Source organism: Haematobia irritans, chromosome 4 (assembly GCF_050003625.1).
Source record: "Haematobia irritans isolate KBUSLIRL chromosome 4, ASM5000362v1, whole genome shotgun sequence".
Taxonomy (NCBI): domain Eukaryota; kingdom Metazoa; phylum Arthropoda; class Insecta; order Diptera; family Muscidae; genus Haematobia; species Haematobia irritans.
The window spans coordinates 111,639,393-111,665,230 of NC_134400.1; the positions used below are offsets into that span (position 1 = coordinate 111,639,393).

General features: G+C 34.5%; 1 protein-coding gene across 1 annotated transcript in view; it reads right to left on the reverse strand.

Moving 5' to 3' along the window:
• Positions 1-25,838, reverse strand: part of LOC142235716 (uncharacterized) — a 428,189-nt gene that overhangs the window by 140,217 nt on the left and 262,134 nt on the right. The window contains exons 14-18 of the mRNA XM_075306976.1: positions 20,655-20,799; positions 20,332-20,426; positions 12,609-12,768; positions 12,437-12,534; positions 7,290-7,380 (exon numbers count right to left, since the gene is read on the reverse strand). Of these exons, the coding sequence (XP_075163091.1) occupies positions 7,290-7,380; positions 12,437-12,534; positions 12,609-12,768; positions 20,332-20,426; positions 20,655-20,799 (589 nt within the window). The remainder of the gene's footprint in view (positions 1-7,289; positions 7,381-12,436; positions 12,535-12,608; positions 12,769-20,331; positions 20,427-20,654; positions 20,800-25,838) is intronic.

Below are 25,838 nucleotides of genomic sequence, written 5' to 3' on the forward strand. Positions count from 1 at the left end.
CACAAGCCAAATCTGAGGGTCCCTTTATATGGGGGCTATACGTAAAAGTGGACCGATATGGCCCATTCAGTACCATCCGACCTACATCGATAACAACTACTTGTGCCAAGTTTCAAGTCGATAGCTTGTTTCGTTCGGAAGTTAGCGTGATTTCAACAGACGGACGGACATGCTTAGATCGACTCAGAATTTCACCACGACCCAGAATATATATATTTCATGGGGTCTTAGAGCAATATTTCGATGTGTTACAAACGGAATGACAAAGTTAATATACCCCCATCCTATGATGGAGGGTATAAATTTTTTTTTTGGGCTAAGGTCAACTTGACTTTAATAATTCAGAAAAATTCTTTAAAATTAATGAAATTGTCTTTAAATTTGTTGTCTTTTTGCATCTTGACTACAAAGCAAAAAATCGTTTAAATATAGGACATGTTTTTCAACACTTTATTTTAAAGACGTTTATTACTCGAAACATAGCATAATTTCTACTGGAAGTCGAGTCTTAAGTTGGAAAATAAAGTTGTAGTTAACTCGTTTTTAACGGACTTTGATAGCATATGAAGAAAAAACTAAAAAAACGAAAAATTAAAATTTGCTTCCTAGAAGCAAGTATACAAAACCCAAGTTTAAAAGAGAATTGTGTCTTAAGAGTGTCCTTACTAGTATTCTCCGCTTCTTTGGCTCGGAATCAATACCAACATTTTTAAAGTAAAGACAAAATCTTTTGAACCGGGCATGTTTTTTTTTAGTGTAGTAGATATTTAAGGTAGATATTCAGATACACGCACAGAAAAACCATGTTTGGACATGGTTGCCGCATCCATTTAATGCTTATCTAGAGCATGTAATTGCCGCGAAAACCATGTATTTTGTCTTTGTAAAAATAGTTTTCGAGCGGAGAAAAATGTATGGTGGCAATAAACATTTGAATGGTTCTCAAATACCGCAAACATATTCTATCATTTAAATGATAGAATTTGAGACCATTAAATGGTCGGGAAAATCATGTACCTGACCATTCAAATTTTTAACTTTTTTACAGGGAAAAAAGTATTTTTATAGGTTAAGTATAGACATGTCTAGAACCATTACATGGCCATAAAGACCATTTACATTTTTTTCGTGACCATTTACTTTTTTAACTTTTTTGCAGCGAATTTTATAAAAACATTGAGCAGGTACACACAATTTTCATTTTGCACGTCAGTCGTGTGGTGATTGTTTCTTGGAATGGGCGGAGAATACGGATTTACTGTGTTTTGTGTTAATTTATTTATTCAGAAGTGGCACGTGGTTTTATGTGAACACAAAAAAGGAATGTGTAATTGCAAAAAAATTACCTGTTTTTTGTTCTGCATTTTGATATATGGTATAATTTATTTTTATTTGCAGTTAAATGATGTCTGCGTTGGTACATTTGATGGACACGAAGTAAATATGGAATGATTTCTTATCATTGAAATTGAACCAAAATAGAGTGTGTAAAAATACGTGATGTTTGCGACATTGTAAAAACAAATAAACAATGATTTAGTTTATAAAGAAACAAAAACGAATAAATAAAGTTAATTTTGTGTTTTCTTTTCTCAATTGGCGTCCTTTTTGGCGATGAAAAAAGTTTTTTTTTTTCATAAAAATCAAAACATTTTAGGTTGTGACCATGTTCTTTTAACTAAAAAAACCTTTTTAATGAATACCTTAACATTTTAAATCGTGACCATTGTCTTTTCATTCAAACAAAATTATTTTTATCAATATAATAACATTTTAGATGAGCACAATTAAATTTTTTTAGAACCATGTTCACTGAGCCAACATGGTTGCAGGTTAAAATATTACATGGTCGCCGCAAAAATAGCTCCTATCATATTATTTTGCTCTTCGAATAGGATTGTGACAATCATGTTTCTTCTCTGCGTGTATATAAAGAATTTCAAGTAGATATTATGAAACAGACACGTGGTTTGTGAACACAAACAAGTATATACGGCCGTAAGTTCGGCCAGGCCGAAGCTTATGTACCCTCCATCATGGATTGCGTAGAAACTTCTTCTAAACAGTGCCATCCACAATCGTTGTTGCGGTAACGCTTGCCGATGGCAAGGTATTTTAAAACCTCCTAACACCATCTTCTAAATTGTATGTAAGTCCATACGTGATATATATTAAATCAAAAAAGATCGATCCAATACGTATATAATTCAGTTTGACAAAGTAGACATAAAATTTTGACAAAATTTTCTACAGAAATAAAATTTTAACAAAATTTTCTATAGAAATAAAATCTTGGTAGATTATTTTTGGCTCGAGTGGCAACCATGATTATGAACCGAATAAAATTTGAACAAAATTATCTATAGAAGTAAAATTTTGACAATGATGAAAATTTTATTATGAACCGAATAAAATTTTATCAAAATTTTCTCTAGAAATAAAATTTTGACAAAATTTTCTATAGAAATAAAATTTTGACAAAATTTTCTATAGAAATAAAATTTTGGTAGACTATTTTTGGCTCTAGTGGCAACCATGATTATGAACCGATATGGACCAATTTTTGTGTGATTGGACCAATTTTGGTATGGTTGTTAACGACCATATACTAACACCACGTTCCTAATTTGAACCGGATCGGATGAATTTTGCTCCTCCAAGAGGCTGCAGAGGTCAAATCTGGAGAACGTCTTATATGGGGGCTATACATAATTATGGACCTATATGGACCAATTCTGGCACGCTTGTTAAAGATCATATACTAACACCATGTTCCAAATTACAACCGGATTGGATGAAATTTGCTTCTCGTGGAGACTTCGCAAGCCAAATCTGGGGATCGGTTTATATGGGGGCTATATATAATTATAGACCGATGTGGACCAATTTTTGCATGGTTGTTAGAGACCATATACTAACATGGTTGTTAAAGACCATATACCAATATCATGTACCAAATTTCAGGCGGATCGGATGAAATTTGCTTCTCTCTGAGGCTCCGGAACCCAAATCAGGGGATCGGTTTATATGGGCGCTATATATAATTATGGACCGATGTGGACCAATTTTTGCACGGTTGTTAGAGACCATATACCAACACCATGTACCAAATTTCAGCCGGATCGGATGCAATTTTCTTCTCTTTGGGGCTTCGCATTCCAAATCTGGAGATCGGTTTATATGGGGTCTATATATAATTATGGACCGATGTGGACCAATTTTTGCATAGTTGTTAGAGACCTTATACCAACATCATGTACCGAATTTCAGCCGGATCGGATGAAATTTGTTTCTCTTTGAGGCTCCGCAAGCCAAATCTGCGGATCGGTTTATATGGGGGCTATATATAATTATGGACCGATGTGGACCAGTTTTTGCATGATTGTTAGATACCATATACCAACACCATGTACCAAATTTAAGCCGGATCGGATGAGATATGCTTCTCTTTGAGGCTCCGCAAGCCAAATCTGGGGATCGGTTTATATGGGGGCTATATATAATTATAGACCGATGTGGACCAATTTTTGCATGGTTGTTAGAGACCATATACTAACACCATGTACCAAATTTCAGCCGGATCGGATGAAATTTGCTTCTCTTTTAGGGTCCGCAAGCCAAATCTGGGGATCGGTTTATATGGGGGCTAAATATAATTATGGACCGATGTGGACCAATTTTTGAATGGTTGTTAGAGACCATATACCAACACCATGTACCAAATTTCAGCCGGATCGGATGAAATATGCTTCTGTTAGAGGCTCCACAAGCCAAATCTGAGGGCTATACGTAAAAGTGGACCGATATGGTCCATTTTCAATACCATTCGACCTACATCGATAACAACTACTTGTGCCAAGTTTCAAGTCGATAACTTGTTTCGTTCGAAAGTTAGCGTGATTTCAACAGACGGACGGACGGACGGACGGACGGACATGCTTAGATCGACTCAGAATTTCACCACGACCCAGAATATATATACTTTATGGGGTCTTAGAGCAATATTTCGATGTGTTACAAACGGAATGACAAAGTTAATATACCCCCATCCTATGATGGAGGGTATAAAATGGAAAGTGTAATTGGAAAAAAATTACCTGGTTTTTGTTCTGCATTTTGCTTATGTATTTTTGTACCTTTTTGCATTTTAATGACACGACGTAAATAAGGAATGATTACATATTGTTGAAATTGAACCAAAATAGAGTGTGTAAAATTATGTGATGTTTGCTTGTTAGTTTATAAATAAATAAAAACAAATAAATAAAGTTAATTTTGTGTTTTCTTTTTTCAAGTGGCTTCCTTTTTTCGACGACGAAAAAAGGTTTTTCATAAAGATCAAAACATTTTAGGTTGTGACCATGTTCTTTTAACTGGAAGAAAAACATTTTTGACGAATACCATAACATTTTAGATCGTGACCATTGTCTTTTGATTCAAACTAAATTATTTTTATCAATATAATAACAATTCAGATGAGGACAATTTTATTTTTCTTAGAACCATGTTCACTGAGCAAACATGGTTGCAGGTGAAAATGTTACATGGTAGCTTCAAAAATAGCTCTTATCATATTATTTTGCTCTTCGAATATGATTGTGACAATCGTGTTTCATCTCTGCGTGTTCATGACCTTAAGATACGAATGCGAATTTTGCTTAGCATAGAAGACACATTTCACATTTTTCCTTGTTCAAAAGTCGATAAACTTTTCAATGAAGTCGTCTTGTCCTTATAGTTAAGTGATTTGATGTAAAAGTAAAGAATTTTTTTTTGGACTGAGGTCAACTTGACTTTAATAATTCAGAAAAAATCTTTAAAATTAATGAAATTATCTTTAAATTTATTGTCTTTTTGCTTCTCGACTACAAAGGAAAAAACGTAGGACATATTTTTCAACAGTTTATTTTGAAGACATTTTTTACTTGAAACATAGCATAATTTTTACTGGAAGTCGAGCCTGAATTTGGATATTTAAGTTGTCGTTATCACGTTTTTAAAAGACCTTGAGAGCATAAGAAGAAAAAAAGAGCTGAAAAATCGAGACAATTTTTGTTTCATATGTTACGCAAAACTCAAATTTAAAAGGGAATTGTCTTTAATTTGTCCTTAGTTGAATTCTACGATTCTTTGGCTCGGAATCAATACCAAAATCCATTATGTAAAGACAAAATCTTTGGAAGAGGGCATGCTTTTTTGAGTGTGGATGTATTAGAACAAATTTTCTTACATTTCTAGAGGTTTTACTTATTTTATCATCTATGCATTCAAGACAATATCATAAATGATTCGAGACATAAATTATCTAAACGCGAAGAAAACAACGTTTAGAAAACTGGTATCGTAAGCATTGTTCTTCTTTTGCAGTTTTTTGATTTCTTCCAAAAAATTTAAACAATATGTCATAAATAAAACACTGTGGTGCAATGGATAGCATGCCACCCCCCTCCATACACAGGGTCGTGGTTTCAAACCCAGTTTCGACCAAACACCAAAAAGTTTTTCAGCGGTGAACTATCACCTCCCAGTAATGATGGTGACATTTCTGAGTGTTTCATAGCTTCTCTAAGTGGTTTCACTGCAATGTGGAACGCCGCTCGAACTCGGCTATATACCATATTTCCTTTGTCATAAGAGAGAAGTGCACCACTGTGGAATCACAATAGTCTAAGTGAGCCGGAAATATCGGGTCGCCACTACACCTAATCTAACCTAAGACACATTTTTAGGTTTTGTAATAAAATTTTAATATAGTAGTTTGAAATCGAAATTGTTGTAATATCAAATTTTATTATTGTCGTTTCCAAAATGTTATTTGGTATATGGTTTGTATGAAAGAGATATGTTTCATTTTCATACAGTTACTTTAAATCGAGTTGTGGACGCCAAAAACTATGCTCTGCAAATACAACTGGTTATATGAGTTGCCACGGCATTAATGCCTATAACGGTAATTGTCTGTTGACGACAATAGCAGCTACATAGTAGAGTGGATAGTGAGTTGGCTTACAAACTGTAGGGCACGTACAAAATTTTAACCGGATCGGATGAAATTTACTCCTCCAAGAGGTTTCGGTGGTCAAATTAGGGTATCGGTTTATATGGGGGCTATATATAATTATAGACCGATATGGACCAATTTTTTAAGAGACATGTTCTAACATCAAGAATAAAAATTCAACCGATCCGTATTGAACTTTACTCTTCCTGGACTAAGAACTGAATAAACCTCGTGGAAGTGAGAATGTGTGGGGGAGGATGCAACTAACCAGAAAATCAAAAAAAAAAAGTGAGTCAGTCTTTATGAAATTGTTTTCACATCCTGCAAAAGAAGCAATATTTCCCTTATATACTTTTCTTTCACACAAATTTCCTTACAATGATTTTGTATTGATCCAAAACCAATGCATCCAGGATTCACACAAAGATACATTGAAGACACAATTCAAGCTCAAGTTTTGCTCACTTAATCCTGTGAGATGGATTTAAATTTATTATTTTTTATGATGTGCACTGAAAGAAGATTTTTTCTAAGGAACGAAATTTTAGACAGGCAAAGTTTTTTTTTTTTGAAGCTGAATATTTTTGGAGACAATCGTTAAAACACTTGTCATAAATTCGGGCTTACTTGCTCCAAAAACGCTTTTTTAGTATGAAACGGGCATTTCAAATGACGTGGGTGGGTACGTGATGTCAGTTTAAATTTTCTACTAATCATGGAAAAATTTATCTATATCGGTTGAAGAACTGTCAAAGGGTTGGTACTAGAGTGATAAAAACCGGGGGGCCGGTTTATATTCTTACACCGGTTTGTTGGTTTTCGTGAAAATCCCATTTTCGGTGGACCGGGGTTTTCAAGGTCAATACAACCGGATTTCGGTTTTTATATTTTCATTTAATCTTGACCTTGCAATTTGAAACGATTTTCGGGAGGAAATAAGCTTCGTCTTATCCACCTGAAATTCTGTATATATATCCCAATGCTCCGATTTTCAAAAGTATAAATCGCAAGAATTTATTTGTCTTATAACAAAAAAATACATTCTGACTTTAATTCGTTTTCAGTTTCAATTTTTCACTACAGAGAATTTTATTGCCAAAGTTTAGATTCATTCTTTTTTAAGGTTTCGAAAATATTTCCAAAGAAAAATTTTGCGATTTACGATTCCAAATATTGGAATATATGTTCCATGGTGTAGGGTATTGAATATTTGGTCTAGCCTAACTTGCGGCCTTATATACTTGTTTTTAATATGTATTATTGTATAACTTAAAAAAAAAAAACTTACTTTGATGGCCAAATGATGGCATGTTACCAGCACCGATATTAAAAAAATTACAGCAATTGTGAGACAGGAAACGCCAATAGTTAAGGTGTTACTAAAATAGAAACATAGAAAAGAAAAAATGGTAGATCAGAGAGGGTTTCTAAACATATGAATAAATCACAAACAAAAATATTTGTTTAATCACTATATTAATTGACCTATTTAATTTTTTTATTGTAATTTGTTCAAAGAAATAACTTTATCAATCAACAATATTAATAGAAAAAGTTAATTGATCCAATTAATTTTTGTGATTGGGTTTTGTTTTAATTACGAAATTAGTTAAAACGCTTTAATTTTCAAAAAACAAATTTTAAAAATTCGATTATAATTTTAATTGGAACAAGTAAGGAAAGTCTAAAGTCGGGCGGGGCCGACTATTTTATACCCTTCACCACTTTGTAAGTCCACATTTTCGATACCATATCAAATCCGTCCAATGTGTTGGATGCTATATGAATCCATACACATATATTCTTTATATCTGAGCAGATCTGTACAGAGTTCTGCAATACTTATAGATTTTACATTTGAGTCGGCTAATGCGCTGAGGTGGAACACAATGTTAGTAAAAAATATAGGAAACATTTAAATACGAACCAAGGCAACTTCGCAAAAGTGTATTTATGATTTATCGGTCGATAGATGTGTAATAGATTAGTAGGAAAATTTGAGTCATTTTGATAAGTTTTCGACTTAGCAGTGGCGATTTGATAAGGAAAATGTAGGTATTTCGGCCAGTTTTGCCTAAATAGGAAAAACATATAAAGGGTGATTCTTTTGAGGTTAGGATTTTCATGCATTAGTATTTGACAGATCACGTGGGATTTCAGACATGGTGTCAAAGAGAAAGATGCTCAGTATGCTTTGACATTTCATCATGAATAGACTTACTAACGAGCAACGCTTGAAAATCATTGAATTTTATTACCAAAATCAGTGGCAGAAAATCCGCTTTTTTATCGACAAATTTTGTTCAGCGATGAGGCTCATTTCTGGTTGAATGGCTACGTAAATAAGCAAAATTGCCGCATTTGGAGTGAAGAGCAACCAGAAGCCGTTCAAGAACTGCCCATGCATCCCGAAAAATGCACTGTTTGGTGTGGTTTGTACGCTGGTGGAATCATTGGACCGTATTTTTTCAAAGATGCTGTTGGACGCAACGTTACGGTGAATGGCGATCGCTATCGTTCGATGCTAACAAACTTTTTGTTGCCAAAAATGGAAGAACTGAACTTGGTTGACATGTGGTTTCAACAAGATGGCGCTACATGCCACACAGCTCGCGATTCTATGGCCATTTTGAGGGAAAACTTCGGAGAACAATTCATCTCAAGAAATGGACCGGTAAGTTGGCCACCAAGATCATACGATTTGACGCCTTTAGACTATTTTTTGTGGGGCTACGCCAAGTCTAAAGTCTACAGAAATAAGCCAGCAACTATTCCAGCTTTGGAAGACAACATTTCCGAAGAAATTCGGGCTATTCCGGCCGAAATGCTCGAAAAAGTTGCCCAAAATTGGACTTTCCGAATGGACCACCTAAGACGCAGCCGCGGTCAACATTTAAATGAAATTATCTTCAAAAAGTAAATGTCATGGACCAATCTAACGTTTCAAATAAAGAACCGATGAGATTTTGCAAATTTTATGCATTTATTTTTTTTTTTAAAGTTATCAAGCTCTTAACAAATCACCCTTTATATGGAATCTATATCGAAATCTGAACCGATTGCAATCAAATTTCACATGCATAGTTACTATGTTGAATCTACTCCCTGTGCAAAATTTCACGTAAATCGGATAACAACTTTGACCTCTGTGGTCATATGACGGAAAATCGGGCGAAAGATATATATTGGAGCTATATCAAAATCTGAACCGATTTCAACCAAAATAAACACGCATATGCAGAACCTTAATTCTACGGCCTGTGCAAAGTTTCAAGTTCAATTCTACTTCCTCTGCAAAATTTCACGTAAATCAGAGTAGCACTTTTGCCTCTTTGGGCATATTAGTCCAAATCGGGCGAATGATATATATGGGAGCTATATCTAAATCTGAACCGACTTCAACTAAATTTTGCACAATTAACGATACTATAAAACGTACTCCTTGTGCAAAATTTCAAGCAACTCAGGGCAAAACTCTGGGTTTTGAGGCCATATAAATCCAAATCGGACGAAAGATATATATGGGAGCTATATTTAAATCGAAACCGATTTTAACCAAATTAAGCACACTTAACGATACTATTAAACGGACTTGTTGTGCAAAATTTGAAGCAAATCAGGGCAAAACTCTTGCTTTTGGAGCCATATAAGTCCAAATCGGACGAAAGATATATATGGGAGCTATATATAAATCTGAACCGATTTAGCTGATATTTAACAGTTTTGACGGGACTGACAAAACATTCAGATGTACAAAATTTGAAGAACGTCGGTTCAAAAATACGTGAATTATGATCAAATCGGTGATAACTATATATGGCAGCTATATCTAAATCTGAACCGATTTTTTCCAAAATCAATAGCGATTGTCTTCTACCCGAAGAAAGACGTTATGTAAAATTTGAGGACGATCGGACTTAAACTGCGACCTGTACTTTGTGCACAAAATTACATATACAGACAGACGGACAGACAGACAGACAGACAGACGGACATCGCTAAATCGACTCAGAATTTAATTCTAAGCCGATCGGTATACTAAAAGATGGGTCTATGACAATTATTTCTTGGCATTACATACAAATGCACAAACTTATTATACCCTGTACCACAGTAGTGGTGAAGGGTATAAAAATGTTGGTAATATTTTTTCTCTGGTCTGAGTAACTCATGAATTACTGAATTTTATGAGTAATCTACCAACAAACATTTTCAAATATATACGAAAAAGATTTGTTTGATGGTACTTTAAAATATACCATGGCAATAGCTGAAAAATATAACGTGTTTTGTCTACACCCAAAAGCAGATAATTATTTGCAACCAAAAATGTTGACCGTCTTTTAACCCAGCAAAAAATACTTCAGCAGTAAGTAAGAGTTTAGTTGCGCTTTTTGGTTTGGTATACCAAAAAGTAGGCAGTGCATCCACTGAATGTATTAGTGGCAATAACGTAAACGAGTAATCAAACTTGTTTATAATCATTCGTTTACGTTATTACAACCAATTCATGCAGTATAGATGCATGAAAGGTTGTGCTGTTTTCCTTCATGCCAACAATGCTATACTGAAGATTATATATCACTTCTGAGCAATATTTCTATTAAAATAATCAATTATATCAGCGCTATGTAGAAGCTGCTCTACATCGGGACATCGCCCACAAAAATCAGCACTGGTTCGGTTGTTTTGTAAGCAGTTGGTACTGCCTCTTTCCCTTACAATCCTGCTGAAATAGTGCTCCATTTTGTGCTGGGAAGGGTTTTGGAATTAATACCGAGCCAAAGGCGCAGCTTATTTACAGATATTTTTAAAAATAATTTTCATTAAAAACAAAGGTTTATACCGATTTGCTTGAAATTTTGTACAAACATAACACTTAGTCGTATAGTTAAGTGTGCAAAATTTGATTGAAATCGGTTCAGATTTAGATATAGCTCCAATATATATCTTTCGCCCGATATTGACTTATATGGCCCCATAAGCCAGATTTTTGGCCCAATTTGGTTGAAATTTTGCACTAGTAGTACAATTAGTAGTATAGTCAAGTGTGCAAAATTTGGTTGAAATCGGTTCAGATTTAGATATAGCTCCCATATATATCTTTCGCCCGATATGGACTAATATGGTCCTAAAAGCCAGAGTTTTGGCCCAATTTTGTTGAAATTTTGCACAGGGAGTAGATTTAGCATTGTAGCTATGCGTGCCAAATTTGGTTGAAATCGATTCAGATTTAGATATAGCTCCCATATATATCTTTCGCCCGATATGGTCTAATATGGTCCTAGAAGTCAGAGTTTTGGCCCAATTTGTTTGAAATTTTGCACAGGGAGTAGATTTAGCATTGTAGCAATGTGTGCAAAATTTGATTGAAATCGGTTCAGATTTATATATAGCTCACATATATAGCTTTCGCCCGATTTACACTCATATGACCACAGAGGCCAATTTTTTACTCCGATTTAGTTGAAATTTTGCACAGAGAGTAGAATTAGCATTGTAGCTATGCGTACCCAATTTGGTTGAAATGGGTTCAGATTTAGATATAGCTCCCATATATATGTTTTTCTGATTTCGACAAAAATGGTCAAAATACCAACATTTTTCTTGTAAAATCGCCACTGCTTAGTCGAAAAGTTGTAAAAATGACTCTAATTTTCCTAAACTTCTACTACATATATATCGAGCGATAAATCATAAAAAAACTTTTGCGAAGTTTCCTTAAAATTGCTTCAGATATAAATGTTTTCCATATTTTTTTACTAACATTGTGTTCCACCCTAGTGCATTAGCCGACTTAAATTTTGAGTCTATAGATTTTGTAGAAGTCTATCAAATTCTGTCCAGATCGATTGATATTTAAATGTAAGTATTTGGGACAAACCTTTATATATAGCACCCAACACATTTGACGGATGTGATGTGATATCGAAAATTTAGATCTACAAAATGGTGCAGGGTATAATATAGTCGGCCCCGCCCGACTTTAGACTTTCCTTACTTGTTTTTTTATTAATTTATGAAACGAATCTTTGAAATATGGGTCCCTCCATTAAAGTCGTATGTGTAAGGCAAATTAGTCTTAAGAGATTTTTTTTTTTTTTTTTTTTTTGATTTGATGAAATAATTTTTTTTTAACTAGGACATTGAATCTTTCGATTAAGGTTAGAAGAAGCTCATTTTGACGATTTTTTGAAATTAAGGAAACATGTTGTGATTTCAAGAATGTATTTCATTTATATTTTAAAGCTATAATTCAATAAATGATATATGTATCTTTATCTTAGATTTATGTAGCCAAGATATAAATCTAGACATCTTCGTAAAAATGTCTTTGTCTGAATGAAGCAGCATCTTTGCCTGGGAATCAATATCAAAATCCTTAAGGGAAGGTCAACATAAAAATATAATTTTGTTATACTTTTAAAAACATACCTTGTGAAAATAACCAAACGTATGATTGTTGTACCAATTAATACAAGGAAACTGCAATAGAAATATGTGCTCAGCATTCGATCTGGTTCCACAGCATACTGATATCGGATGACATAAATTGTACACCATGAATTTCAAAAGTCCTCTCTATGTAAGAATAAAAATACCTTACCTTTCTTTCTAGTTTTTGATCCTTAAATGAAAGTAGAATTGATTTGCAATGTTCTGCTCTCAAGTGATCAATACTGCGAGCATCAATAGCTCTCATGAGATATTCATTCACTTCATCTTCGGGATCCTTTGAGGATTCATTGGAGTCACCAAATCCAAACCTTAGAAAAAAAGGAATACAATTTTTTCATCATAATATTAACAAATGGCATTCGTTGATTTAATTTCGTTAATAAAACAAGTATATAAAGCAATAAGTTCGGCCGGGCCGAACTTTAAATACCCACCACCATTAATCAAATATTATAGTTTCCTTTGAACATTTCCGGGGGGTTTGATGACAGATATTCTTGCAAGCAAATCAGTTCAAGCAGTACGCTTCCCGAAGATAAATTTAAAGATTTTCCTATGAAGACTAAATCAGATTCTAGATATATGTTATTAGAGACGCTTTTATTTGAGTTTTAGAGGAATCATAAACATCTCTTGTATGTGTGCAAGAAAATGATGAAATAACGCTTTTATTTGAAGTCTAATATCGGTAGATATTCAGCATATCTAATTGTAGTTCTAGAATCTAGACCTTAAATCAGTGGGTTAGTTTATAATGGGGCTATATCCAAAATTGTACCGATACTATGGTTTCTAGAAGCCCAAAAAGTAAAATCGGTCTATCGGTCTATATGGGGGATATACCAAAACATGGACCTATACACGCCATTTTCAGCACACGAATTTGTGGTCATAAATTACCTCTAGATTTCCAATTTCAGGGAAATTGGATAAAAACTACGGATTCTAGAAGCCCCAGAAGTACAATCGGGAGATCGGTCTATATGGGGGTTGTATCAAAACTTCGGCACACCTGCGGTTTCTACAAGCCGCAGAAGTAAAATAGGGAGATCAGTCTATATGGGGAATATTCCAAAACATTGACCTATACACGCCATTTTCAGCACACATATTTGTGGTCCTACAATACCTCTAGATTTCCAATTTCAGGCAAATTGGATAGGTTAGGTATAGGTTAGATATAGTGGCAGCCCGATATTTCAGGCTCACTTAGACTATTCAGTCCATTGTGATACCAAATTGGATAAAAACTACGGATTCTAGAAGCCCAAGAAATAAAATCCGGAGATTGTTATATAACATATGCACCCTCAAAAAAAATCGCTTCTTTAACATATGTTCCAAAAATATTTTGCAGGAAGCACATATATTATTGGATACTGCCGAAACATTAATATGTTTGTTTTATGTGAACATATTATATGTTTGGAAGCATTTTGAGCCCAAAAATATCATATGCTTGGAAGAATTTTTTCCAAAGACGATTGTGCTCATTGCCTAACATACTCGTAATTTTCACTTCCACGAACTATTTTAGTTCTTGGCACCTTTTTCTGTAATACAAATAATGTTGAAGAAATTATTCACTTTTATAATTTTTTTTAAATTTTACCTTTCGACTGCACGGAAAATTGAACCGAGGACCATTTTTTATATTTGAAGGTATCCGTCAACTCCTCGTGGACTACTTATTAATAAAGATTAACTAAACTTTGTTTTTATACATTTTACTGTGTAATTTTTCACTATTTCCTCCTTATTTCATTTTACTGTCCCACCTCTAAAAAGAGTATAGTGCCCTTTCGTTATTTTTATGAAGACCCCTGATTTCTTTTAACGAACCAAGAAAAAAATTGTGCCCATAATGCCAAAATGATAAACAAAACACATGTCCACACATACATAAAATGCTGCTCTCAAGGCGAAAACATATGCTGTTCGTTTTTCAAATGTCTATTCTCTTGGTTCCGAATGTCTATTCTCTTTATTCAAATTAAATAATATTTAGACTTAAGCATATCAAATTTTTGGCCTTATCATAAAACAGTTTTCCGAAACAACATACAAGCGGTTTCACAGAAATTGTTCTCTTTTGATTCTTTCGCTGTGTTATGTTGATATCTTTCGTCAACTCTCCCGGTTTCCATCTCTATTTCTTTCTCCATACTCTCTCTGTCGATTTGAATAAAATATCACAACATATGTATGTTTAGTTGAAATTTGTAAATGTATATAAGTGTGCATTCACACATATGATTCTTATGAAACATTCATGCCCCAAACTAATATATTCTAACATATTAACATAGATGTCCCAAACATTTAGTGTTACTTTAGGAACATTACATGTTTGCACTTAAATATATTGTGTTTTAAAATTGTGCCCGAAACACATTTTGTTTATATCGGAACATATGAAAAACATATTTTTCTAACAGTGTGGGGGCTATATCAAAACATGGACCGATACTCACCATTTTCGGCACACCTTTTTATGGTTCTAAACAAGTAAGTAAAGTCTAAAGTCGGGCGGGGCCGACTATATTATACCCTTCACCATTATGTAGACCAAAATTTGTGTTACCATATCTGATTTATATCTGAAAAGATTTGGAGACAATTTTTTGTACTTCTACAAAATCGCTAGCATTAAAAATTAAATCGGTTAATACCCTAGGATGAAACACAATGTTACTAAAAAAATAAGTAAGGAAAGTCTAAAGTCGGGCTGGGCCGACTATATTATACCCTTCACCACCTTGTAGATTTGAATTTTCGATACCATATCATATCCGTCAAATGTTTTGGGGGCTATATATAAAGGTTTGTCCCAAATACATACATTTAAATATCATTCGATCTGGACAGAATTTGGTAGACTTCTACAAAATGTATAGACTCAAAATATAAGTCGGCTAATGTACTAAGGTGGAACACAATGTTAGTAAAAAATATGGGAAACATTTAAATCTGAAGCAATTTTAAGGAAACTTCGCAAAAGTTTATTTATGATTTATCGCTCGATATATATGTATTAGAGGCTTAAGAAAATTATAGTCAGTTTTACAACTTTTCGACTAAGCAGTGAAGATTTTACAAGGAAAATGTTGGTATTTTGACCATTTTTGTCGAAATCAGAAAAACATATATATGGGAGCTATATCTACATCTGAACCGACTTCAGCCAAATTTGGCACGCATAGCTACAATGCTAATTCTACTCCCTGTGCAAAATTTCAACTAAATCGGAGTTAAAAATTGGCCTCTGTGGTCATATGAGTGTAAATCGGGCGAAAGCTATATATGGGAGCTATATATAAATCTGAACCGATTTCAATCAAATTTGGCACGCATAGCTACAATGCTAAATCTACTCCCTGTGCAAAATTTCAACCAAATTGGGCCTAAACTCTGGCTATTAAAACCATATTAGTCCATATCGGGCGAAAGATATATATAGGAGCTATATCTAAATCTGAACTGATTTCAATTAAATTTTGCACACTTAACTGCACTACTAATTGTACTCCTAGTGCAAAATTGCAAATAAATTGGGCCAAAACTCTGGCTTCTGGGGCCATATAAGTCTATATCAGGCGAAAGATATATATGGGAGCTATATCTAAATCTGAACCGATTTCAATCAAATTCTGCACACTTGACTATACGGCTAAGTGTTATGTTTGTACAAAATTTCAAGCAAATCGGTGTAAAACTCTGGCTGCTGGGTCCATGTTAGTGCATATCGGGCGAAAGATATATATTGGAGCTATATCGAAATCTGAAGCGATGTCTTCCAAAATCAATAGGGTTCTATTCTGACCCAAATTAGGAACATGTGCCAAATTTGAAGGCGATTGGACATAAATTGCGACCTAGACTTTGATCACAAAAATGTGTTCACAGACAGACGGACGGACAGACGGACATGGTTATATCGACTCAGGGACCCACCCTGAGCATTATTGCCAAAGACACCATGTGTCTATCTCATCTCCTTCTGGGTGTTACAAACATATGCACTAACTTATAATACCCTGTTCCACAGTGTGGCGCAGGGTATAATAAGTAAGGAAAGTCTAAAGTCGGGCTGGGCCGACTATATTATACCCTGCACCACTTTGTAGATTTGAATTTTCGATACCATATCACATCCGTCAAATGTTTTGGGGGCTATATATAAAGGTTTGTCCCAAATAAATACATTTAAATATCATTCGATCTGGACAGAATCAAAAGAGAGCTATTTGTGTATGTTGTTTCGGAAACTGTTTTATATATATAAGGCCAAAAATTTGATATGCTTAAGTATAAATATTATTTAATTTGAATATTAGAATAAGTATTCGGAGTAAAGAGAATGGACATTCGGAACCAAGAGAATAGACATTTGAAAAAACACAGCATGTGTTTTCGTCTTGAGAGTAGCATTTTATGTATGTGTGGACATGTGTTTTGTTTATCATTTTGGCATTATGGGCACAATTTTTTTCTTGATTCGTTAAAAGAAATCGGAACGTACAAGGAGTAAGTCAAAATAAGTAAGTCAAAAAAAAAAAAAAACGGTTGAAAATATACAAAAATTACAGAGGGATCTTCATAAAAATAACGAAAGGGCATTATATTCTTTTTAGAGTTGGGACACTAAAATGAAAAAAGGAGGCAATAGTGAAAAATTAAACAGTAAAATGTATAAAGACAAAGTTTAGTTCCTCTTTATTAATAAGTAGTCCAAGAGGAGTTGACGAACACCTTCAAATATAAAAGCGGGTATGAAGTTCGAGTTTTGCAGTTAAAGCAATTGAAAAAGTTTATTTTCTTTAAAATGAATTATTAAAGAAAAGTAAAAGGCATCACAGCGTCATTTTAGAGCGATAATGCCAACTTAATACCGGCCTTAAAGATAAAACCGAAATTAAGTACAATACACGATAAGTTTTAAATGCAATGGTGTTAAATGCTAGTAAAAAAATGTTCACGCCTAAAAAAACATTATGTGTATATTATAAAATTATTTATGTATGTTTATACTCCACGTTCTTCTTTAGTTAGAGTTTTGAATTCCTTCCAAAAACTTTTATACCAAACAGTTTTTTGTTACAAAATTGTTATTTTTGCAATAAAAAATAATATTTTATCCAAAAGCTCAGTCCATTTCGTTTATATCAAGCACTGTTCTTTTCTGACTGTAAATCTTTAATAACCCACATTTCGAAGTTTCATTATAAACATGTAATATAGAATAAATATAAATGTGTAAATTAAAAAAAAGTGTTCGGTCGGAGCAGGGATTGAACCCACTACCCTTGGCATGCAAGGCAGGCATGCTAACCACTGCTCCACGTGGCCAACAAATATATGTTTTTGTTAAATAATGTTATGTTTGCATGGGCTCGTGGGCGCTGCAAACTATGCTATATAAATGTAACTTATAACGATAATTGTCTACTGGTGACTATAACAGCAACGTAGCCCAGTGGATAGCGTGTTGGCTTACCAACTGTATGGTCCTCGGTTCGAATCTACGTCCAGGCGAAAGGTAAAATTTAAAAAAATTATAAAATTGAATAATTTCTTTAACATTATTTGTATTACAGAAAAAGGTGCCAAGAACTAAAAAATTTCGTGGAAGTGAAAATTATGTGAGGGAATGAGCACAATCTTCTTTGGGGAAAATTCTTCCAAGCATATTATATTTTTGGGCTAAAAATGCTTCCAAACATATAATATGTTCACATAAAACAAACATATTAATGTTTTGGCAGTATCCAATAATATATGTGCTTCCTGCAAAATATGTTTGGAACATATGTTAGAGAAGCGATTTTTTTTGAGGGTGTGGGAGCTATATCTAAATATGAACCGATTTTGACCAAATTTGACATGCATAGTTAGAATAATAGTCCTGCTATCTCAGCAAAAAACGTAAATGGGAGAATAATTTTGGCCTCCGTGGTCATATGGGTGTAAATCGGCCGAAAGATGTATGGGAGCTATTCAACCAAAATTAGAACGCTTAACGATACTACTCATACGTACTCCTTGTGCAAAATTTGAAGCAAATCATGGCAAACCTCTTGCTTTTGAGGCCATATGAGTCTAAATCGGGCGAAAGATATATATGGCAGCTATATCTAAATCTGAACTGATTTTAACCAAATTTAGCACACTGAATTATACTCTAAAACGTACTCCCTTGTGCAAAATTTTAAGCAAATCAGGGCATAACTCTGGCTTTTGAGGTCATATTAGTCGAAATCGGACGAAAGGTATATATGGGAGATATCGATTTCAACGAAATTTGGTACACTTAACGATACTATTAAACGTACTCCTAGTGCAAAATCGGACGAAATATATATATATATATATATATATATATATATATATATATATATATATATATATATATATATATATATATATATATATATATATATATATATATATATATATATATATATATATATATATATATATATATATATATATATATATATATATATATATATATATATATATATATATATATATATATATATATATATATATATATATATATTTATTTATTTATATATGGGAGCTATATCTAAATCTGAACCGATTTGGCTGATATTTTGCATATCTTACGAAAACCCCAAAATATTTGGCTGCTCGATATTTTGAACAAATACGTTAATTATGACCAGATCGGCGATAAATATATATGGCAGCTATATCTAAATCTAAACCGATTTTTTTCAAAATCAATAGCGATTATTATTGAGCCCATGTAACACTCTGTGCCAAATTTAAGGACGATCGGACTTAAACTGCGTGCTGTACATTGCACACAAAATTACATATACAGACAGACGGACAGACAGATAGACGGACATCGCTAAATCGACTCAGAATTTAATTCTAAGACGATCGGTATACTAAACGATGGGTCCCAGACTTTTCCTTCTTGGCGTTACATACAAATGCACAAACTTATTATACCCTGTACCACAGTAGTGGTGAAGAGTATAAATATGGGAAACATTTAAATCTGAACCAATTTTGAGGCAACTTCGCAACTTCGATCGGACTTAAACTGCGAGCTGTACTTTGCACACAAAATTACATATACAGACAGACGGACGGACAGACAGACAGACAGACGGACGGACATCGCTAAATCGACTCAGAATTTAATTCTAAGCCGATCGGTATACTAAACGATGGGTCTCAAACTTCTTGGCGTTACATAAAAATGCACAAACTTATTATACCCTGTACCACAATAGTGGTGAAGGATATAAAAATGTTGCAAGATTGATAGAAGACATATACAAAATATAAAAATCCGATTGGAACCGGATCGTATGAAATTTGCTCTTTCTAGAGGCTTTGGAAGTCAAATTTGGGGATCGGTTTATAAGTGGTCCGAAATGACCCATTTGCAACACCAAATGACATACATTTTTAATTTGTTATTAACTACGTGATCCAAGGTTTACGCCGATATCTTGTTATGGAAATTTGCGGACGTATGGAAGGACAGATTGACCACGACTTTATGGGGTCTCTAAGAGAATATTTCGATAAACGGAATGACAAAGACAATATAAGACTGAAGAATTTTTGAGATATATTAAAAATAAGTGTTCCTCAGTTCAATAGAATTATCGTTCATGTCAAGATACCCATTTTATTGTCGGATCACCTAACTCTAAAAACAAAAGGCCATCAGCGGAAAGTGTATGAACTTTTGATCATATAGAAAGTCAATGTATCATGCCATTCGTATTGTAGAAATATGAACTCTTTGAGCTTACAATAACATTTTTATCAGTGTAGGATATAACCAATAACGACTTAGCTCTATCATATTGACTTTAACTTACTTGGAGCTATTTTTCTGCATACTTCCATGACCCATCATACGCAGCTCTTTGGAAATGTTACCATTGACTTGCAAACGATTTCGTGACTTTTTATTCTGTTCCAGTTGGTAGTGGCATGGAAGAATAATTCAAGGATTAAAAAGAAGAGTGATTCAAGGATGAAAAAGAAAAAAAAACGAAATCCAAGATTAAGAAAACATTATGCCATTATTGATGTAAATGCAAATTCAATTTGATGTTCTTTTTTACTGCCATTCGCCAAACGCAAAACAGAGTTATGCGAATGCATTCACATTGAAATCAACAGCTGGAATTCTACTTACCGGTCTATAAATGTCACCTGGCACAATAAGGTACGTTTCAATTTGATTATCCTTAAGGTAGGAATTACGTTCACCTCCATTGCCCTTTTCCACTTCGTAATCACCGTCGAGACATTTTAATGTTTCCTTTGTAATGTGAACACGTCTGCAACGAGATAATGGCCAACAAAAGAGCAAAATATTATGACTGGTCTGGTTTTGTAATGCTAATGTAAAGATTCAAAATGGTGTTAACTTGGCTTTGTCATTGTTATACCCTCCACCATAGGATGGGGGGTATATTAACTTGGTCATTCCGTTTGTAACACATCGAAATATTGCTCTAAGACCCTATAAAGTATATATATTCGGGGTCGTGGTGAAATTCTGAGTCGATCTGAGCATGTCCGTCCGTCCGTCCGTCTGTTGAAATCACGCTAACGTCCGAACGAAACAAGCTATCGACTTGAAACTTGGCACAAGTAGTTGTTATTGATGTAGGTCGGATGGTATTGAAAATGGGCCATATCGGTCCACTTTTACGTATAGCCCCCATATAAACGGACCCCAAATTTAGCTTGCGAGGCCTCTAAGAGAAGCAAATTTCATCCGATCCGGCTGAAATTTAGTACATGGTGTTAGTATATGGTCTCTAACAACCATGCAAAAATTGGTCCCCATCGGTCCATAATTATATATAGCCCCCATATAAACCGATCCCCCGATTTGGCTTGCGAGGCCTTTAAGAGAAGCAAATTTCATCCGATCCGGCTGAAATTTGGTACATGGTGTTAGTATATGGTCTCTAACAACCATGCAAAAATTGGTCCACATCGGTCCATAATTATATATAGCCCCCATATAAACCGATCACCAGATTTGACCTCCGGAGCCTCTTGGAAGACCAAAATTCATCTGATTCAGTTGAAATTTGGTACGTGGTGTTAATATATGGCCTCAAACTCCCATGTAAAAATTAGTCGGCATCGGTCCATAATTATATATAGGCCCCATATAAACCGATCCCCAGATTTGACCTCCAGAACCCCTTGGAAGAGCAAAATTCTTCCCATTCGGTTGAAATTTGGTACGTGATGTTAGTATATTGTATCCAACAACCATGCAAGAATTGGTTCCTATCAGCCCATAATTATATATAGCTCCCATATAAACTGATCCCCAGATTTGACCTCCGGTGCCTTTTGGAGAAGCAAAATTCATCCGATCTGCTTGAAATTTTGGTACGTGGTGATCGTATATGATATTTAACAACCATGCCAAAAGTGGTCCATATCAGTCCATAATCATATATAGCCCCCATATAAACCGATCCCGAGATTTGGTTTTGGAGCCACTTGGAGGAGCAAATTTCATCCGAGTGAGTTGAAATTTGGTACATTGTGCTAGTATATGGTCGTTAAAAACCATGCGTAACTAGGTCCATATCGGTCTATAGTTATATATATCCCTCAGATAAATCGATTTCCAATCACACAAAAAGTGGTCCATATCAAGTTCATCATTCTATATAGCCCCCATATAAGCGGCTCCCATATTTATATTCTGGCTCTCTACGTACGGTGCAAAAGTCCATGTCGATTCGTAATTATTTGTAGACTTACCTATACATAAGTTTTTTTTGTCTAATATATACCACGTATGGACTAACTCACAATTTAGAAAACGATATTAAGAAGTTTTAAGATATCACAACCCAAGTAATTCGATTGTGGATGACAGTCTTTCGTAGAAGTTTCTACGCAATCCATGGTGGAGGGTACATAAGATTCGGCCTGGCCGAACTTACGGCCGTATACACTTGTTTTTTGTTGCTTTTCAGTAGAACAGAATAAAAAGAGGAGTTTTCTTATGAACATCTTAAAGAGAAAATATATTTATCTACAAGATTATATAGGATAGTTTACCATATTTAATTAATATCTTATCATTATAACACTAATCAACTAAGAAACAGCTGAAGTGGATTGGAAATACACAGAAAAACGTATCACAAAAATAATTCCCATTAAAATGTTAATTGAAGCTGAAAATTTTTCAAAATATATGTCAAAAATTTATTGATACAATTAACTTGTAAATCAAAATACAAACATTAAGTAAATTAGGTTCATGATGGAAAATTTTTAATTGCAATATTAATTGGTACAAATAACTTTTTAATCGAACTCGAAAGACTAAGTCAGTTAAAAACAAGTATATACGGCCGTAAGTTCAGCCAAGCCGAATCTTATGTACACTCCCCCATGGATGGCGTAGAAATTTCTACTAAAGACTGTCATTTCGGTAATTAGAAACCCGGAATTGAAATATGGGGGTCGCTCTATGTGAGGGCTATATACAATTATGAACCGATATGGACCACGTTAGACATGGTTGTTAGCGGCCATATACTAGCACAATATACCAAATTTCAACCCGATCAGATGAATTTTGCTCCTCCAAGAGGCTCCGGAGGTCAAATCTGGGGATCGGTTTATATAGGAGCTATATATAATTATGGACCGATATGGACCAATTTTTGTATGGTTGTTAGAGACTATATACTATATTTTCAGCCGGTTTGGATGAATTTTGCTCCTCCAAGAGGCTCCACAAGCCAAATCTGGGGATCGGTTTGTATGGGGGCTATACGTAAAACTGGTCCGATATGACCCATTTGCAAGACCATCTGAACTACGTAAATAACAACTAATTGTACCAAGTTTCAAGTCGATAGCTTATTTCGTTCGGAAGTTAGCGTGATTTCAACAGACGGCCGGACGGAAAGACATGTCTAGATCGACTCAGAATTCCACCAATACTCATGGTGGAGGGTAAATACTTGTTTTTTTTTTTAAATAATTTTTTCCTCAGTTTTAGTTAATTCAACTAACGTACGCTAAAAAATATTAACGTCATGGAAACTTTCTTAAAACGTAATAATTCTATGAACTAACAGAGAGTTAAATCGGCTTCAAAGGGTGATACGGTCAAAATTTGGTCAATATAAACTTGACGTATTTCTTTCAATTTTGAATTTAAAAAACCTGAACACCCCTCATTTTGAAGATGTGTGTGTAGAATATTCCTCCTATTTTGATTTTGGAATTCACTCTTCAGTTGTCAAAATGCCGTCCAAGCAAGAAGAGCAGCGTATCAAAATTTTACTCGCGCATCGCGAAAATCCGAGCTACTCGCACGCAAAGCTGGCAAAATCGCTAAAAGTTGCCAAATCAACCATTACAAATGTAATTAAAGTGTTTGGGGAACGTTTGTCGACAGCCAGGAAGTCTGGGTCGGGGAGAAATCGAAAACCGGAAGCCGCTGAGACGACAAAGAGAGCTGCCGGTAGTTTCAAGCGAAACCCTAACCTCCGAGATGCCGCAAATAAGCTGGGTGTATCGTCTACAACCGTGCATCGAGCCAAACAACGAGCCGGACTATCGACTTACAAGAAGGTAGTGACTCCAAATCGCGATGATAAACAAAATACGACGGCCAAAGCGCGATCCCGGAGGCTGTACACGACGATGCTGACGAAGTTTGACTGCGTGGTAATGGGCGACGAAACCTACGTCAAAGCCGACTACAAGCAGCTTCCGGGACAGGAGTTTTATACGGCAAAAGGAAGGGGAAAGGTAGCAGATATTTTCAAGCACATAAAACTGTCAAAGTTCGCAAAAAAATATCTGGTTTGGTAAGCCGTCTCTACCTGTGGCTTGAAAAGCAGCATTTTCATAGCTTCCGGGACTGTCAACCAAGAAATTTACGTGAACGAGTGTTTGAATAAACGTCTGTTGCCTTTCCTGGAGAAACACGGTTGTTCCGTACTGTTTTGGCCGGATTTGTCATCTTGCCATTACGGTAAAAAGGCCATGGAGTGGTACGCCGCCAACAACATGCAGGTGGAACCCTCCCAACACGCCAGAGCTCCGCCCAATTGGGAAATACTGGGCTATTGTCAAGCGGAACCTAAAGAAGACCAAAAAAAACTGCTAAGGACGAGCAGCAGTTCAAGGCAAACTGGCTTTCTGCGGCGAAGAAGGTGGACAAGGTGGCTGTACAAAATCTGATGGCAGGTGTCAAGCGTGAGGCCCGGCAATTCGGATTTGGAAAATCGAAAGTCTAACTGAATATTTTTCCTGAATTTTATACTAATTGAACTTGAAAAATAAATTTAATTTGATTTTTTAAATAAACGATTTCACCGATTTACACGCGTTTTCCCTTGACCAAATTTTGACCGTATCACCCTTTAGTGAAATATAGGGTTCACATTTTTGAGTTTATGGTGGAGGGTATAAAAATGATTGGTTTTTTATTTTTAATAAAAAAATAAAATTAAAACTAATTGATTGTCAATTCAATAATCAAATAAAAACACAAAGTCAATTAAGAAAGTGAAAGTCTTTAATTAAATAATTAATTGCAACAATCATTGTTTAATCAAATTAAGAACATACAATTAGATAAGAAAATGAGTGAACATTTTTTTCTTAAAAAATTTTTTGGGGTTTTTTTTTTAACATTTAATTATTCCAATTAACAATTTATTAAACCCTAACCTAACCTAACCTACATATTCGAATCTATAAAACAAGTTGGGCTGGACCGAATCTTATTTACCCACAATGAATCAAATATTATTGTTTTCTTTTCGTGATTGAAGACATTTCAATTAAAAAATTTATTGCATTAATTATTTTCATGATTGAATCAGGTTTTTTTTGTGCAGAGAATGTTAATTGTCGGAGGCGACCGAGACTAAATTTTAGTCTTCGTAGGAGGTAGCTTGATGGCTAAGATGGTATAAATTTGTCTACTCGGCAATATCCAATTGGGGTTATTCGAATGGTTATGAGATTAGGTGTACAATCAATCTTCTAATAAAATTTACATTTCATTCATATCTTCTGAGCGATTTTGGGTAGAAAGTTAACAATTTTGGCATAAAATACAACAATTGTAAATAAACAACATATTTTTAATTATATATGAGTCAAGATTAGTTGACATATTCGGCAGTGGCGTCAACTGGGAAAAAGTGGTTAGAGTCGACATCGATCACCCGAATTAAACTCTTGAGGGCAATAATGCCTCAACTTTTATGCGATTTGCTTGAAATTGGAAATCTAGAGGTGATTAAGATGTATAAAGATATTAAAGAAATAAAATGCTAGTGATAGCATATAGTAGGCTTGTTTT